The sequence below is a fragment of the Lepidochelys kempii genome, chromosome 17 (assembly GCF_965140265.1).
Source record: "Lepidochelys kempii isolate rLepKem1 chromosome 17, rLepKem1.hap2, whole genome shotgun sequence".
Classification (NCBI taxonomy): Eukaryota; Metazoa; Chordata; order Testudines; family Cheloniidae; genus Lepidochelys; species Lepidochelys kempii.
The window spans coordinates 10170887-10189738 of NC_133272.1; the positions used below are offsets into that span (position 1 = coordinate 10170887).

Below are 18852 nucleotides of genomic sequence, written 5' to 3' on the forward strand. Positions count from 1 at the left end.
ATACTGTTATCCTATACAAAATTAAAGTCCATTTCATTTTATTTTTTTTCAAAGCTCTCGCCCTTTGGAGCATGTCACATGCACATTTATCCATTTTCTAATCCGTTCGCTATCCTGCACTAAAACGTGGTCACGTTCAGGGAAAAACCACCACAAATCAACCTCATTTTTGGCGGCTTTCTTGTCCCAGGTTCCATTCCACCCAACTGGCGAAGTATATTGCAAAGCCACTAGTTCTAAATAACTGCTTCTGTCAGAATCCTTTTAGGGAATGGGCCTGGGGTGAGGCATCTTGAAATAGATAGAGCCGTGCACAGAGCGGTCTGTGAAATCCATTATTGCATTCGCAACAAAAACAAACCCAAAACAAAACATTTTTAAACCATGAAAATAACAAATGTGAAATTTTCCTTTGACAAAGCTGTGAAAATGGAGTCATTTATGAAATCCCAACAAATGAAGTCCGGTTGTGTATTCTTTTTCCTTTTATTAAACAGGACAGAGAATTTCCTTTAAATGCCATAACAAGTCACAGTGATTTCAGATGGTTTACTGAAATGTAATATACTGAAGGGAAATACCTTTAACATGTTTTTTTTTTTTTTTTAAATTTGTCATCAAATATTTGTATTCTGGTCCATTAAACCATCTGTCTTTAAAGTTTCTTTTTTTTTAAAGAGAACACTCTGCTTTCTTCCTCCAAAAATTAACATTTAAGTTGTCTAAAAATCCTGCAAACAATCAACCTTGCCAAAGGCCTTCTCCACTGTTATATTTATTTATATATATGTAGCTTTGGGCAGATACATATACATATAAATATAGACTTCTATGATTTTTTTCCCATTCTACGCAATGTCTCAATAAAGACATCAGACTTTTTTATTCTACAAAGAAGCAACACATGAAAGGGGAAAATTAAAGTCTTCAGAACATCATATTCATATTTCACTGATTACACGTAAAAGGAAAAAAAATCACTATGAACAACTGTCATTAAAGTTTTCTCTGATTCGCGAAATTCAAGTGCAGAGAAGCCCCGTTTCTCATTACCACTTCCAGGTTGGTTATTAAAAGATTAAGGATGGACTTGGCAGTCCCAACCTTAGCTGTGTCACTCTTCCCCTGTTCACAGAGTTCCTGCACTTTTCTCCCTTGGAATCGGACGTGGTTGGAATGTATGGAGTTTCAGGAAAGGTGGCCTGCCAAAGACTTTGCCAGTGGGCTTCCTGTTCTAGGCCAGCTTCAGCGTGCTCACAGGGAATGATGGCATGGTGACCATAGTTACCGGGTTTAGCACTGTTTGCCCAACTAACTGTTGATGGTGGACAACTTGGGTTCCTACAGCAGGTTTGGCCATCACCGTTTGCTGGCCTAGGTTTGTGGTTCCATTCACTTGCTGGTGAGAAATCGTGTGAGCAATGTGGCTCACGACCGGCTGGCTTACGGCCACTGGCTGAGGATAAATGGGTAACTGCTGGCCGAGGTGGGTCATGCGATTTATGGTTGCCTGGTGCACAGTGATGTGGCCGATAGGCTGAGCAGCAGTGGTGAGTTGCACGGGGCTGGACGTGGAAGGTGCAATGTGAGCGATGTGCTTGGTCTGTGGACCCTGAATCACATGGTTGACAGTCTGGATGACTGACGCGTGGGTGGTGGCGGTGTGGGCGATAACAGTCGATTGCACCGTCGAGGCCGCCACAATGTGAGTCTGTGCGGGCACTATCGCCTGCGGCTGGACCAGTGCCTGGGTCTGGAGGGGAGGCGGTGCATGGGGCGGGGTTTGTTTCTGATGCAGAGGCAGGTGCTGAGGCAAGGCGGCCGGGTGGTGCGAAGCAGCATTTGGAGGGACAGCTTTCAGTAGCTCGGGGTGTTGGCGCTGGGTTAGTTTTGGTAAGGAGTTCATGGGCCTGTCGTCTTCCATGTCTTCGTCAATGTTGTCTTCGCCTTCTGGAAAAAAAGAAAGGAAGAAACTGGGGTAAACAGAACAGCCGAGGATGAGCCTGACTATCCAGCCTCACCTCCAGGGCACGAAGGGAGGAACTGATTATACCTGTAACACAGAGTTATCACTCGAAAGCATGAAGGTAACCCAACTACACTCAAGTTCAACGTCTTCCTTTGAACATAGGCTCGACCAACCCTTGCAGCCAACTTCTCCCCACTCCCACTCGATTGCCAAGGGGGGGATGCTCACAGCAGGGCAAAGCCAGCCTTAGAAAAGTGGGACGCCCCAATTGAGAGTGGTGCCCTGAAGATGCCAGGCAGGGGGGAGAGAAATCAGACAGGGAGAGTTGCCTCCCATGATGGCAGCAGGGACAGTACTCGGTCCTCTCTTTACAAGGGATGGATTCCGTCTCAGCTTCACAGGTGCTCAGGGGAGGTTATAAAGAGAGGCTGCATGGGAAACAGATGGAAGTCTGCATGCCCCAAGGTTATAGGACTAGGCCAAATCCTAACCTGGGGAGTTTTCTTGTCCTAGAGAGACCTTGCTAATTGGGACTCTTCTTTTTACGTTCCGCCAAGTCATTTCATCCATTTGCACCTCTCGTCTCAGATCAGGAAGGAAGCTGAGATGGGGAAATATGGCAGCTAGTTTCCTTACTCTCTGGCTACGGAAAAGGGAGATTGGTCTAGCCAGTGAACTGCTGAGTCAGTGCAGGACTGTGGGGACCCCCGTGAGACCGGGACCTTGAGCGTGGTACTTTGCATTACTCATTCTAAAGCGAGTAATGTAGTGGCAATTACATATTTTGAAAGATGCGGTGGCTTGGGAGAACTAGGGAAGACCTTTCCCTCTTCCCAACCCTTTAAGAGATCCTTCCTGCAGATGGCTGATATCGTTCCTCATTTCTATCAGCCTAAATTATGAGTCTGTTGGTGCTCAGACACCATGGTGATGGGCATAGTACAAGAGCCTGGACAGCACTGGTAAACTCCGGTTTTCCCTGTCCAGCTGCTGCTGTATCAACTGCCTGTAGTTTCACAAGCGGATTCCATTACTGTTTGAAGGGACTGATACAAATAGTTACAGAGTGCTAACCTTGGCCAAAGCGTGCCCTTGAACTGTCTATTCTTCATATGGCAGATCACAAGTCAAGCCAAAAGCATGGCCCCATCTATCTTACTGATAAACTCGTTACAGGGCAGATGTGTGTGAAAACGTTTTGCCTCCATTAACAACCCTTTATTTTTCATCACGGGTCCTTTTCAAACAACGGTAAGGCTCATTAAACTGTTCAAAAGCACTGGTGACGTCTTCTTCCATTCAGTGCCCTTCTAAAGGCTCTTCTCTACATGGCAGAAGAAACCCTGAGATTTCAGTGCAAATACACCTGTTGCTTTCTATTCGCTCAGTTCTAACAAGCAGGAATGCGCGCTGGCCTTACATTACAACTGGGTTTTGAATGCGGGGAGCTGAGTCTCACAATGTAGGACATCCAATATGCAGATTTTAGTGGGCAAAACAGCACTTGCAAATAATAACACTTTGTACGTACACAGAACCTCTCATGCAAGACCATCACTGTGCTATGGAGGTGGACAAGAATGATTCCCCCCCGCCCCGTGTGACAAGCTGAGGACAACTTTTACATATGTGCTCTCTGATTTCGGATTCCGAACCCAAGAAACTTTGTGCCTGATTTCCAGAAGTGCCAAGCACCCACAGCTCCAGAGGAAGTCCGCAGGAACTTCCAGTGCTCTGCACTCTGAAAATCAAGCACTGGGCTGTGAAGCTGGGCCCCCAAAAATGGAGGACAAAAACCTGGGCCAAACTGGTGTGACTAGAACTCAGATCATCTGGTTCCCAATTCTGTGTTCGCATCACCAGGCCACTCTGCTTTAAGCCTGATTTCAGCATTGGATGTACGATTACCCACCTGTTAATGGGCATGAAAAAATCCCATTCAATTCCATCTCCAGATTCCTCCAGGAGAGGCCTGAAATACCTAGTGCACTTTGCACAATTTAAAACCAGATAAGCAGGGTTTGCAAACACATACTATTCTGTAACACATAAACACGTCCCACAACCATATTTGAATCCTCCAGCAGCATTTGGAAAACATTGTTCACATGGTCGGATGCAACAATGGTCCTTAGAAAGGCAGTGTGGATGCAGCTACCTGGCTGTGAAAGCAATTTGGCTGACAGTATTAAACTGTGCTGGGAAGAATATTTCTGCTAGCGTGGACCGGGTTAAAATGGAGCTTTTCACCAGCTGAAACTTGTCCGCTTCCAAGTTCTGTTACAAAACCAAAACATGGGCTGGTTTAGTCAAAAGTCTTAATGACCCTGAAAGGAGATTCCATTGCTTACCATCACATTCATAGGTCTGGGATGAAGCTGAGAGGAAACTCAAGTTGTTTCACATGGTTTCAAGCACCTGGCAATGCCACAGCAATAACAGAGAAGCTAATGGTACCTGATGCAGTCGAGGTAGATGCCTGGTCATCCTCTGGCTGAACTGTCTGTCGAATAATCCTGTCAATTTCCAGGATGTCCATCCACTGGCTCAATTCGTTCTTCAGTTCGGCCAGTCGCTGCTGGGTAGCAATCTTCTCCCTTGCCAACCGCTCCATCTCGTGTTCATATTCCTTCTCCTTTCTCTTTAAAGTCTAAGGACAGGATGAAGAAAGCAATGGAAGAAATACAAATAAAAATGTGACCCACTGTAACCAGGACACGCCCATTGCCTTTGTCATTAGAACATAAGAACGAACATAGTGGGTCAGACCAAAGGTCCATCTAGCCCAGTGTCCTGTCTTCCGACAGTGGCCAATGCCAGGTGCTTCAGAGGGAATGAACAGAACATGTAATCATCAAGTGATCCATCCCCTGTCGCCCATTCCTAGCTTCTGCCAGTTGTCTTCACTTTATCACTAGTTTCCAGTCAAGGCTACACCTTCTAATCCTCACAGTAAGTGAGAGGGCTGGTGACAACCATAAAAAACAGAACGCTCTGCTTGGTCAATCCTATGGAATCTCCCCCATACTAGGAATAGTGCTGATCCCAGTGTCTGAGCACAGCACCAGAAATGAAGTGATTAATGGGCCAAAATCAAATCAGATATAAGTATTTGCAACTACATAAACATCAGTAGAACTGCACCTGCTTGCATTAGGTCTGAATTTAGCCCAGTATAGCCACTGGTCTGAGTAAATAAGGGGTGTGTGTGTGGTTTAACAGTTATTTCTCCTTTGGAAAGTCTTAATAGCTTTACATCAAAATAAACGGCAGCAACTGTGGCCTACATCCCCTCAAATTACAAAATACTAGGCTAGGAATAACCCTCAGCGACATTAAAGGCCTAATTTTGATCTCTGAACTGTCAAGGCAGTTGTGGCTCTCTTGGACAATGCAGATCACAAAACCCATGATGCAGTGCCTGAGACATGGGGACAAAGCGTTCTCGGTTGAAAGGAGCCAGCCATGGAACGAACTTCCAAAGGACACAGGAGACTCCAGGGTCTAACTGTCTTTAGAAAAACCTGCAAAACCTTCCTCTTCAAAAAGGGTTTTGGACCATACCAAGGACGACACCCCATCATTAACATCCCCAGCTACTAACATGCCCCCTCCATAAAAACCAAACCAAAAAAACCCCATAAGACTTATAACAAGCAAGCTTATCAACCAATCAGGCCAAAAAATCCAAGAACAACAAACCAACAAAAATACCCCAACAAGAGGATTTTACCTAAAAAAAGGAGGGAAGGGGAGAGAGAGAGAGAGAGATATCCTTCCACTGACTTTCTTTCTGCTTCTGTTTAAGCAGAATATATTTCTGCAGTGTACCTTATAATCACTGAAATCTTCTGTATTTAATTATAGGGCTAAGGCCAAGAATTTCAAAAGTGACTTAGTGATTTCATGTCCTTCAGGTTTTGGGTGCCCAATCTAAGATGCCTTCAAGGGGCCTGATTCTCAGAAAATGCTGAGCTGTCCCCTCTAAAAATCAGACCCCTTTAAGCTGTCTGATGTTGGGCACCAAAAACGAACACAAAACACACACACAAAAACCCAACAACTAATCACTGTTGAAAATCTTGACCCAGAGCTTAATATCTATATGGAGCTATGATCTGCTTAGCCTTTACATACCCAGCAAGGGACCGTTCATTACCGAAAAACACAGTGACCACTGTTCTCAACAGAAAGTCCTGCTGAAAATGTAGGTCCCAGTCATGAGATGCATTGACCACTCATGACTTTGCAAGATCGGTCCCTTACCGTAGGACAACAGCACCAATTAACAGAGCAGCATAATCTATGTTGCAGTAGCCAAGGCAAATTGTGGCTCACATTGTAATAATCTCACCTACCATTTGTTTGGTGATGCTTTTGTTTCTGTATATAGTTTAGATCATAAAAACTTACTGGATTTGTCAACCAAAACTTGTGGGAATCGTGTTAAATGCAATCTAGAATAGGTGGCACTGGACCAATTGATGTAATAAGGAAAAGCACGCAACACAATTTATTGTGCAAGAAACTTCTAAATACTGCTTCCTCCCCTCCTTGACAAACACTAACAGTTGCCTGCAAAGCTCATGAAACCATGCTCTTAGAAATGTAAGATTTGCCACATTAGAGTGAACTTATAGTCTGCCAAGGTCAGCACCATGTCTCTGGCAGTGGGTTCTGCTGAATGCTTCAGAGCAATGTGAAAAAAAACCCATAATCCACCTGGTAAACGCTGCAATGCTGTGCATGAGAGATGGAGAAAAGTCCTTAGTGGCTGATTCTAGTACCAAGTAGGTGATCCAAATCAACTAGGTAACAGAGCAGGCTTCCTGAGACTCATCCCTGTTTAATGGTAGAAAAATGGGCTCTCTAATGGGCTCTCTCTGATCCAGAGAAGTGCTGAGCACCTACAACTCTCTTTAATTCCAGTGGGAGTTTTGAGTGCTCAGTGCCTCTCAGGATCAGGTCCTAAGCATTCAACAGTGAAATGACTTGCAGCCAGAGCCCTGATTTGTCAAGTAAATTGATTCTGCTGTGTAAGTCACACCCTCTGGAACTCCATCTTTCTCTGGTCCATATTCCACTTTGGATGGGTCCACAGAAGAGATGACAGCAGCAAGGTGAGACAGATTATAGAAGAGACACTGGAATATATGGGTCAGTCAGACACTGTGACCTGCCCAGGCAGCGGTCTCATATGGAAAGTCTTTGCTTCAAGGACACAGTGGTTCAAATTCTGCTCTCAGTTTTCAAATACCTAGACTCCCCAAAATGACAGATCCAAATCCCCGCAGGATAAACTCAGTCGTTCCAAGGCAGATATTTCATATTCCATGGAGTTCACCCCATACAGGGTCTTTCAGATGAGGCCTTTAGAAAACCAAGATCACATCTGGTCTCAATGAATACTAAAGATCCCACTCCACTTTTCATAAGAGAAAGGGTTTGCCCCACATCCACATTTCCCCCTCCCCGACGTGCTCTATGGCTTGTTTACCCATCTGAGTGTTGCTGTCTCCCAAACATGGCTGCATTTAAGTGAATTCTGCATGTGCACAGTTTGGAACCCATTAGAATGCAAGGCACAACCGCTGCTGAAAACTCCGGGCAGTTTGCATTCTCCATTATCTAAATCTCAGATTTGATCTGTGGGGGTCATAGCCTGTGGCAGGGAAGAGAGGAGGAATGATTATCAATGGAAAGAAGAAGAAAAATAACCGTATACATGTTTTCTCCCATAAAACTACTTTGGCTCTATGCAAATATAACCCGGCCTCTTGAACGAGTCTAAGTTCGTTAAGTGTTTTTTGTTTCAAACAAACCAGACACTTCATTCTACATCCCCCCCAACAAAACTCAGAAATTAAGACCCAAGAAACGAATCTGATTCCTGTGGATCTGATTCCTGTGGAATGTGAAAGTCAGGTCCTTCCCAGCACAGTGCTTCCACCCTGCTGACTTCCTAAGCTCCATGCCAGAACACTCTGACTGTACGTGCGTGGCAAATGCTGACATGCAAAGAGGCTCTCTTAAGGACATCGGCAAATGAATCACGGATGCAGAGCACATACAAAATGTATGAAACATAAGCTGATGAAGCAGCAAAGCAGCCAGTTCAGAGCCCTAGTAGGGGCATTCCGCCAAAGCAGCTGCATGAGCTTGAATACTCCTTCCACTCCCCTCCTCTATCCCAGTCTGAGGGAGTCCCTTGTTTCTTCTGTGCTGTAACCTGCCTTCCGAGCAATAGGAGTCACTCTCGGTTCCTGACTTCAGCCTCAGTTCATCTCTCCTAGAACTATTTAAAGAGATTCATGATCAAATCCAGAAGCAGGGCTATGGAAAAGGGTGCAAAGGAGGTGGAACGGGCATAGCTCTCTTTGCACTGCTGTGCAGGAGGAGGCCTGAGAGCTGTGGTTTGGCCACTGAAGGGATGTGGCCAGTGAATCTGTAACTACAGTGATCTGCTGCCCAAAATCTGGGGAAGGGCAGCCTGGTGGCTGCGGACAGGGTTACCATGGTGGTACCATACCACGGATGCTCTGTGGCTTGGGACAGGAAAGTAAACACTCCCTATCCCAACACCTCCGTCGAGCTCACTTGTTCTGGCTTTATGCCAGGCCCTAAAACAAAAACCAAAATATCTCCAAACAGGATGGCAGATTGCGCTTCCTATTCTGAGGGAGACATGGGCATTCTGAAGAGCAGCACCACCTGAAAAAGAGCGACTAATAGAGGAGAAATGGATAAAAGCCAGCAATACCTTGCATCACAGGGGAATACTGAAGTCATGTAAGAAAGAAAACATAAGCTGTCCTTTTCTGCTAGCACCCACAAACAGAGTATTGGAACCCTTCAATATACTGATCACCAGAGAAGGAAAAAGATGCATGTCAATGCAGTCTTCCTGATACACAAAGGTGTAGCAAACAAAGTACCACTATGGAACCTCGTTTTATTACAGTGGACTATACATGTAAAGTTAATGCATCAGATAGTGACCAATTTTAAGAAAGAAAGAAAGAAAGAAAGAAAGAAAGAAAGAAAGAAAGAAAGAAAGAAAGAAAGAAAGAAAGAAAGAAAGAAAGAAAGAAAGAAAGAAAGAAAGAAAGAAAGAAAGAAAGAAAGAAAGAAAGAAAGAAAGAAAGAAAGAAAGAAAGAAAGAAAGAAAGCTGATCTTGACAGATGTTTCCATTTTCTGAAGCCTTAAACCAGCAGTGAGGCACAGGGTACCGCAAATGGGGTAAAGACTCTTCCAGTTCTAGGTGGCTAATTACAACTGCATTCTACGTCAGTGCTGGCTGTGAATGAGGAGAGGCCTTTAGCCCTGATTATGGGCCCGAAAGAGAGGAAATGAGTAAAATCTGCAAAAGTGCCCAAGTCCCATTTTCAAGGCCCCAGGAGCAGAAATCCCATTTTCAAAAGGGACAGGAACTTAGAAGTCTAAGTCACAAAGGTGCTTTTGAAAATGTTACCCAAAGAGATTTTCACATAGCTCATCATGGCTGTTTCTCCCCACTCACATCCAGAATGCGCTGAAGTCTAAGGCAAAGCTTCCACTGATCTTCCTCATGCAGGATCAGCCCTGTGATCTTCAGAATACAGGCACCTAGACCCCAGTTCTATCAGTGTGTCTCCCAGTAGGATATGACCCCATACACTTTAACAATCCTGAAGGTCAGCTGACTCAAGACTTATTTGGGAAACCCTCAGTGCTTGCTTGACTCTAGTGGGATTAAGATGGGGGCTCTTAATTTGTTAAATACCAAAACAATGCACTGGGGTGTCTCCTGCTTCCTTCTTACAGAAAATCTGAGTCAAAATTATATTAGTGAACCACAGAAATTACTGGTGTCTTTTTTCCCCTCTGAAGCAAACAAAGCAACAACCCTAAAACTGAACCCAACTCATTTATACTAATTGGCCAAATTCAGCCTTGGTGTAAGGGGGGGGAACGGACTTAAATGGGGTTGCCCTCACTTTATGCCACAGCTGGATTTAGTCCAATGTAAACAATCTTTTACAAGTTAATATTTTCACTCCAAGGGGAGAATTTTTAATATTTTTTTTAAACGGGCAAATTAGACTAGGATGCCCCCTAATCGCAGAGATATATAATGGAAATCACTGACATCTTATAGCAGCAATGACAGGCACCGGGACAATACAACGCAGGCAAATCAGATGTTCTGTGGCTACTCTAAATGGGGAATAGAGGGGTCAGAGCTCTTGACTGTATTACAATTCCGATCTCTAATCTCAGGAGACCTAGTTTAAATCCACATAAGGCTGCAGTGGCTTAAAATCCATACGTTTATTTTAAAGCCCATTATTCTGCAGCTTCTCATCGGGTCGTGGCGGGTATATTACAAAACTATGCAACACAATCCAAGGTAGCTGTGTTCCGATTTCCAAGGTAGCTGTGTTCTGATTTCTCAGGTAGTGGAGAAGACTGAGGGAAGACGCACGTTCCCATTCTCAGCTGTAAAAAGATTCCTACACTGGAACAGCCCCCAGGTGAGCTGAGTAGGAGTCGTCGCCTTGCAATGTAAGCAAGGGAGAAATGAAAAGGAAAAAGCCTGCCAATAAAATCCTCATAAACCTATATGCGCACACAAGACCTGCTACTGCTCTCCACACCTAATCTCCCTCCAAAGACATCCCCACGTGATTCTCCACGTGGCGTGGGGCGTGAAAGGAGAACACGGAGCCGTGCAGCTTTCGAAAACCATTCCGCAGTCTCTGAACCCGTATCTCGTACGTCACCAGCATCCCGACTCGGGTTTTGTTTCCTTCCCTCCTGCAAGCGAAGAATCCCGGCCACAGAAGAGTGTGATGCCAGGTGAGGCAGTGCAGCTACTTGGGTTTAATTAGCTGCACACATTTAATGACCAAAAGGAAAGTGGCCCCCTAGCAACAGTTGCTAGACACTCTCTGAACTGCCGAGGTCAGAGATCGCGTGCTGATGCTTGCTCAGTAATCCACTCCCCCGTAGCTCACATGGCTCTGGGACTGCCCCTTGGAAAACGGGCTGTCTGCATGGCAATGCTCCAGGCCCATCCCTTTCTCCAACCATCCACCACCACCTCCGCCCCCCCTTAGAAGCAGAGCTCCACATGTCAGCAGCCTGAGTCCTCTCCCTCTGCTGGGAAATGACTTGACCGGGTGCCAGCTCACAACAGCCACTCGCTGTAGCTACACATTCCTTTTAGGGCTTGTGCAAACAGCTCTCCTGACACTGGTGCACGCACGTACGTGCACGGCGGGACTCTCCAAGAGGAAGCTCTCCGGAGCGCACTGAGATAAGCAGCCATGCCAGAGAGGCTGCACATGTCAAGATGCATTTCGCAATCACCATGGCCGTGTAGCCTAATGCCACACAAGGCGTTCTTATTCATAAATCAGTATGATCAGGATCTTTCCCTTTGCTTTAGTCCCACCCATCCGAGGCTTTCTCTGCCTTTTACAAACACTAAATCAGCCCGCTTCGCACCACCCAGCCCCAAAATCAGGCACTGGAGTTGCATTCACCAGAGACAGAGCTGGGGGTGGAAATGAAACCTCTGGGCACCAGCTGATCCCTGTACATCACAATGAATTCCCCTCCAGCTGGAAGCCTAGTCACTGCGGACACCCTCCCTCCTCAGGAGTTTCTGCTCTTAGGGCACGGAATCGGCTTTAGTTTGCAGCAAGGGCTCCCCCCCGGGTGAAAAGCTGACTCAAGAGTGTTCCCTATCCGTTCCAGGCACTGGGGCCGACGCAGAGTCCTACTTGCAGAATGCAGGGGTTGCAAAGATCCTGCTGTACTTGCATCTCCCACACAGTAGGGCTTAAGTAGGTCAGAGGTGAATTTCATCCTGATTCTTTTAGCATCATCTAGAGGTTGTTTCAGACAAAGCATCTGCCTCTCCATAGCTGAGAATTCACTCTGTCTGCACTGGGTTGCCAGCTAATGCACCTGGAAGGGCAGTGATATCCAAACCCCACCTCTCCTGGATCTTCTTGCCTATGCACCCTCAGCCATGCAGAGCATCTTCCAACTGCCCTCCTGGCACACAAGGTTGCTAAAAGAAGAATTGTTATTATCATGCCTCTCACAATGGAACCTGGCCTCCAGGTGGTACAGCAACACAAATAACAGTCATCACCTACAGCAACTGCGAATTTTTAAAAATAGGATCCAATTATAGATACTCTCCCATCTCACCTGATCTTGTCTGCTGGATCTGCAACAGACTTAGAAAACAAGACTAGACTGAGCAGGGAAAAGAATATCAGACCACCGATAATGACGAGCGAAATTTACAAGGAATGATGTTTTGATAAAGGAATTAATACAAATACACTGAATTCTTCTTTTTCTAGGTCTGATATTTTGTTAAAGCAGCTGCACGTGTATCTGGGACAACGGCAGGTTTTTAACTGCAATCTGACCCACTTTCCCTAGCTGTCACTCCTAATGGAAACTGTCAGAGAAGACAAAGCTAAGACTTGGGGAGTAAGGAGTTTTCAGGGGCTCATAACTGGGATGAAGATTAAATTGTCTGCCACGTTATGGAGAGATGCATGTTCCCCACGTTTGGCCCGGGGTCTCAGAACCTGAATGTTCAAATCCTTTGCTTAGAGCAACGTCTTTTACAAAGGAACACTTCCTCCTTCCAGGCTGCCTTGCTGTTTCCATCAGGATATGGTCCCATTAGGCGCTTCCTGTCCTGAAGTAGAGACATGCTTTACGTGCAACACTTTGCACAGTTTCATCTGATCCCCTCTCACCAGATAATGGCTTTGCCTGTGTTCACAGGAGACTGTTTTCCCTCTGCAGTTCTTCTCCCCTCAGCAAAACATGTAGGGTTTCAGTTTGTGTATGGACTGAAATACAGTAACAAAGGAACTTTTGTACCACTCAGCGCGTGAGCTCACAAACATACCTAATAATAATACTCAGCGCAGTACTCTGCCTCCTCCAAATGCTCTACAAAGTATTAACTGTTGAATCCTCCCCAAGCTCCTGTAAGGTAGTTCATTAGTATTATTATTCTCACTTTATAGATGGGGAAACTGAGGCAAAGAGGCTAAGTGACAGCGTCAGAGCTGCGATTAGAATTCCAGAGTCCAGTCTCCCAGTCCTGTGCTCAGACCACAGCTCCATCTCTCTCTTTCTCCCCTGGTAGATGGCTTCCAATTTAAAGGGAAACTGGGAAGTAGCTGTGTGTGTGTGTGTGTTTTGTTCTCAAGCTTTCTGAAACCAATGAGTATTGTCTTATTTTAAGAGCATAGGGGTGTGTATGGGAGTGTGTGTGTGGGGATTTAAAACCACAGATCAGCCATTAAATGTTATAGACAGCTGGACTCTGACTGATTCTCCCAAGAAACAGCTTGGAAAGAAGAACCAGCTTCTCCACAAGAAGAACCATATAGTGATATCTTCCCTGGTCTTTTTACTGAGCAAGGGATGATCTGGCAGATGGTATATAGTTGATTTTTCCTTTGATTGTCCTCTGAACACCTTTCTATTGTCCAGCACCATCCCTCCAGCAGAGGACTGGAAGGGAGCCCATCTATATCTCCAGTAATTCGTTGCTGAGCAACACAGAGGCAGTCACTCCTCCATAAGGAGAGAATGCACTAAAGGAGTGAGAAACCATGAATGGAAATCAAACGCAGATAGCTTGCATGGCAGTGTGGGAAACTAAACACTAGGACACAAGGAGTTCTGGTGTTTTAAAACAGCAGTACATATAGGACAGAAACCTCTGAGAGCAGGCTGATTTGAAACACGAATATAGAGAATTTAAAAACACCAAACTCTCAACTACTCAGTTAGCCAAGAATTCTTTCCATCTACCAAGAAGCTCAAAAAGGACCCAACTGTGCTAGATCATCAGGAGATTCATTTTTCATCTGTAGCACTCCCCTCCTCAGAGTGACAGAACAAGCACTTACAGAGATGATACATGATCAAGGACAATTGTGATGGTACTGCAAGAGTCCAAGGTCAGTGATCGCTTTGTCAGTGTTAAAAAAACAAAGGCTTGTATTATACCATTGCAAGACTGACATTATACTTAGGCATTTTTATTAGAATGCCCTGCTTTTTCAGGTTTCATCATTTTCCACCCAAAAAAGATCCTTTTGGCTAGAATTTCTCCTGGTGAATATTGGCAGAGAGGTAATTGAGATTTTCACTTAAATTAATTTGACTGACTTCGAGCTACTGAAGCATGAAAAAATAAAAGAACGAAGTGTTTTTCACCAGATATCCAATTGCCCACATGTGGTTTTCATGCTTAGACTAACTTCAAAGTCGCAGCGCTTAGGCTTTGGTGAGGACGAAAACCTTGCACACCTCCGAGGAAAGCTGTAAGTGTTCAAAGCTTGCATCACAGAACACATGCAGCATCCAACATCCAACTAATTTATTCAAATGAATGCACTGAAATACTTCAACTATATGTACCTGGAGATCTGTGTATTCAAATAGTGTAAGCCAGTTAAATCCGACTAGCTATAGCTTTACATTGACTGCTCCAGACTCATCATACACCCTGGATAGCTATCCTGCCATGCCACTTCACGCATTTATGTTTGTCAGAGAAAGCAGCAGGGACTAGTGGGTTAAGCATGCAATTCACAGGCAAAAAATCCTAAACTTAATCCTGGTTCAGCCACTGATTCCTTCTCTTGGCCTTGGGCAAATCACTTAAATATTTGTTTGGTACTCTGTTTCTCTACCTGAAAAATGGATCCTTCCCTGCCTCAGAGACTGTTGGGAGGATCAATTTATGTTGGAAGTTTAAACTATTGCACAGGCAATCAATACTATCCTACAGCAAAATCTGTTAGTAGCAACCCAAGGGGCTACTGTTATTCTGGCCATTCTAAGCGATGGACACATGATTGGGTGAGCTAACTTGGAGGAAGTGCAGACTGAGATTTTATTGGCTGTTTGGGAGGGTGACTCTGGTTTGGAGGTGATTGTTAGCATCGCTGTATTCAAACAAGCACTTCTCAGAGCTCATGTTCAACTCAAAATGTGTGGTTCAGAGGTTTTGTACCTCAAAGGAAAGCTGCAACCAGATCATGCTACCTAGAAGAAGGCACCAGTATGTTTGGTGGGGGTTATTTTTATCCTGGACACCCATGTTAACAGTTTTATATTTGCACACTCACTAGGGTAGTGAGAGCCTAGCAGTAGGTGAGATTGGATGTGAAGAAGCCTGACAGTACCACAGGGCGCAATCTAATTTTAGCCAGCTCCACAAATGCACCACCTCTGGAGGCTTCTGTTTTCTAAGCAAAGAATTTCCCTGTCCTTATGTTCATGCAAAATCATGACTGCAATTCCCCCCCGCCCAACATGTCAGGAAATTGAAAGGACTGGTTGTCAAGGCAACTGTTACTCTACAGTGTTAAGGGGTTGCTGTGACAACCATAACTTTGAATTTCTTGACTTTTGTGCATACAAAAATCTCAACCACAGTACCGCACTGATGGAGATAACAGACCCTGGCCCCAACACTGCTGCTGTGGGAGTCACAGATTCCAGGATTTTCATGTTGTTTACCAAAAAGCATCCACGCCTTTTGACATTTGGGGATTTTTGCATGTGGGCTGGTGGCTCTGATGAGAAACGGTGGAGCCAATTTCACTGAGAACCTCCACAGCTGCTAAATTAAACCCTAAGCTGCATGAGAAGTTAACAGAGAGCAGAAGCTGTGCAATGACACACATGAACAGGGCAGTAGGAGCCTGAATTCCTCTGGGGGCAGAAGCTTTTTCCATCCCCCACAAGGTAAAAAAGATATTAACATTCTTTTTGGAGAGCAAGGTTGTATTCAGAACGAGATATGCACGCTAGGCCCTGATACAGTAATGCATTTAAGTGCGTGCTTAACTTTGTGGATGAGTAGTCCCATTGGGACACTTATATACTTGAAGTTCGGCATGTGTGTAAGTGTTTTGCTGGATCTGTGTGACAAAGGGCTGGAACGATTGGCTCCTAACTCTTTGGGATTACTCTCTGCTGCATCCTGCCATCATTTACACCTGTGCAAAGAGGGTGTAAAACGCTACGGCCGGTATCAGCGGAGAATCCTGATTTGGTAGCACATTACAGTCACTGTGCACAGCTGTAAATGACGACGCAACGCACAAGGAGAATTAGACCCTTTTGTATTTTGTTTAAATGGACGTCCACCAAATTAGAACCTGAACGTGTCTGTGGGTTTTCATGCCCTACAAGAATCAGATTTTCTTCCTTGACATGCAACAGGCAGGTTCAGGGCAGCCTTCCCCCAAATGGATTATTAAACCAAAAAAGCACAACATTCACAGCAGCAAATACACACTGCGACACCAGTTGTAATGTATTGCCCTTTCGTGTTCCTTCTTCTCAGTGTTTCAAGGCTGCTGACATGGTCCTTGCAGGGGTGTGGCCCACCCAATTAGCATCCAGGCCCACTCAAATCTGAGCAGGGGTACAGTGCTGCTACAGTGGCCCAGAGCGTCATTCGGGCACCCAAAATCCAGGACGGAGCTATGCGCCCGCCCTTCAGAAAGCTACGGCTTTCTGCCTTGCCATTTCCTGAGCCGCCCCACGCGCGTGCCCAGCTCAGCAGGTGAAGCCCTGTGTCTGGGGGCACTAGGGCTAGGCAGAGGGCGTGGCGTCGGGGGAGACGGTGAGCTAGCACCGTCTGTCATTGCCCGTCCACCTGAAAGGCGGGGCCCACCCGAATTTCCACACCTAGCTACGCCACTGGGTCCTTGTGGGCCTCTGGCCAGCCATCATTTGGTAAAAAACCCAGAAACAAACTGCTCTTGTCAATACACAGCAACAGCCTTTTGTCACTGTACAAATATTTCCATTTTGTAGCTAGCTGTGATTCACTTTCTTATGTCCGGATGAAAATAAGGCCCTGACACTTCCTCTGCGTTTCACCTCCAGAGTAATACTAGCCGTGTACTTGGCATCCAGGAAGTTTAAAAGGTGTCAATAACATGCTTCCCTTACATACATTATATTAGCAATTTACAAACACACTTCCAGCACGAGCTTTTCCAAGAGCACGTTTTAGCTGCTGTCCTACATTACTAGGCATCAGACGAATCAGAAGGCCTCATCAGCAGCGTGATCGTGAAATGACTCTTAATTTAGAGCCTGATTTTGCAGTCCTTACTAATGAGAGTTGTGCCACCATGCCAGAACGTGACTTTCTTACTCAGTTTTTACTCAAAGAAACTCCCCGGTGAAATCAACCCTATATGGCAAATTGCTACACCGTTTAACAGAAAATGATCAATTCTGTAGGTTTCTTTGGAACCACGCAGCACTGAAAAGAGACTTCTATCCCTGCTGTAGAATTTGATAGGATGATTGAAAATAACCAAAAGCCAACAGAAAGAAAATCTCTTTCTCATAGGAACTGGAAGCAATTCCAGTCTGACAACAGTGGCCAGAACCAGATGCTTCAGGTGACGGTGCAAAAAACCTACCCTGTAGGAAGCAGTTTGATAATAGGTCCCCCACAAGCCTAACTCTAGGGATTAAGAGCATGAGGTTTTATATTTTTGCAATATTTCAGAATTAATATAACAAGTGAATATTTTTGTTATCCATACAAATGCCTAATCTCTCTGAATCTTGCTAAATTCTCTGTTAAATTCTATACCAATCACTCCTACAACATTCTACAGCAGGGGTTCTCAACCCTTTTCATTCTGAGCCCCCGCCCCCAACATGCTATAACCCCCCGTGCTGGTTTTCTGCATAGAAAAGCTAGGGCAACTGCCTGGGGCCCCATGCCCCAGGGGCCCCCACAGAGATACATTGCTCAGAATTTGGCTTCAGCCCCAGGTGGCGGGGCTCCAGGCCCCGGGCTTCAGCTCTATGCAGTGAGGTTTCAGCTTTCGGCCCTGAGCCGCAAGCGAGTCTAACACTGGTGCTGCTTGGCAGACCCCCTGAAACCTGCTCATGACCCCCAAGGGGGCCCCAGACCGTTGGCTGAGAACCGCTGTCTCTACAGGACTTCTCCATAGGGTGGGATTTTACCTGAGTAAGAAGAGCATGGAAACTAAGGGCTTGTTCTCTAAGTCCTCGGTCACACTAGTTGCTGCCTTTGCCTAACTGGTGTGGCTGACTAATTATAAAGACTAATTATCTGAGTCCAGGGTTATAATATCATGTCCTTAGTCCTCACACAACGGGCCTACTGCTATTACTGAAGTCAATGGCCCAATGCCCACTGACGTCAACAGGAGCAGACTCAGACCCGATAGTCAATGAAGTCCCCGGGACTGCACGGTACAGCGCTCAGTACTTGGCATGATCAGGCCCAGCAGCAGAGGTACCAGTTGTATTTAATACTCTGCATGTGTGAAATCCCCAGCTGGTTTCCAAGGGAACAAAAACTAGGGTTTCTATAGCAACTGTTTCATTCAGCTAGCTTTTACAGATGAAATCTTGCCGTGGCAGCAGTGAAAGTTCCTACTTCTTTAGCCTCCTGCTACAGAAAGGAAAATACATGTCTCTGCACCACAGTATCATTATCATGCAAAGAAAAAGAACTGTCCAAGTAACCTCTTTGCTGCTGCAGATTTCAATGTTTAGGGAAATATACACACACACACACACACACATGTGCACGTGCATACAATTACAATCAACCACACAGACCTACACCCAGCAATTTGTACCACTGCAAATTCCTTGCTGGTTTCAGAGGCAGTTCTGACTCAGTGAAGACTGGCATCTACGTTCTCCCCAGGCAGATTATGAGATCATTAAGGGCCGGAGCCAAAGGCCAACAAAGTTAATAGGAAGATTTACATTTGTTTCCATCTGCTTTTGATTGGGTGCTAAAATGCCATCACGTCTTAGGAAAGGCAAA

At 45.4% G+C, this 18852-nt stretch overlaps 1 protein-coding gene across 3 annotated transcripts in view; it reads right to left on the reverse strand.

Annotated features, from left to right (window-relative positions):
* Positions 1 to 292: 292 nt before the first annotated feature.
* Positions 293 to 18852, reverse strand: part of MNT (MAX network transcriptional repressor) — a 68924-nt gene continuing 50364 nt past the window's right edge. For all 3 annotated transcript variants that reach the window (XM_073315919.1, XM_073315917.1, XM_073315918.1), the window contains 2 exons: positions 4427 to 4619; positions 293 to 1950 (listed from right to left, as the gene is read on the reverse strand). In XM_073315919.1, coding sequence (XP_073172020.1) covers positions 1235 to 1950; positions 4427 to 4619 — 909 coding nt within the window. In that variant the 3' untranslated portion in view covers positions 293 to 1234. The remainder of the gene's footprint in view (positions 1951 to 4426; positions 4620 to 18852) is intronic.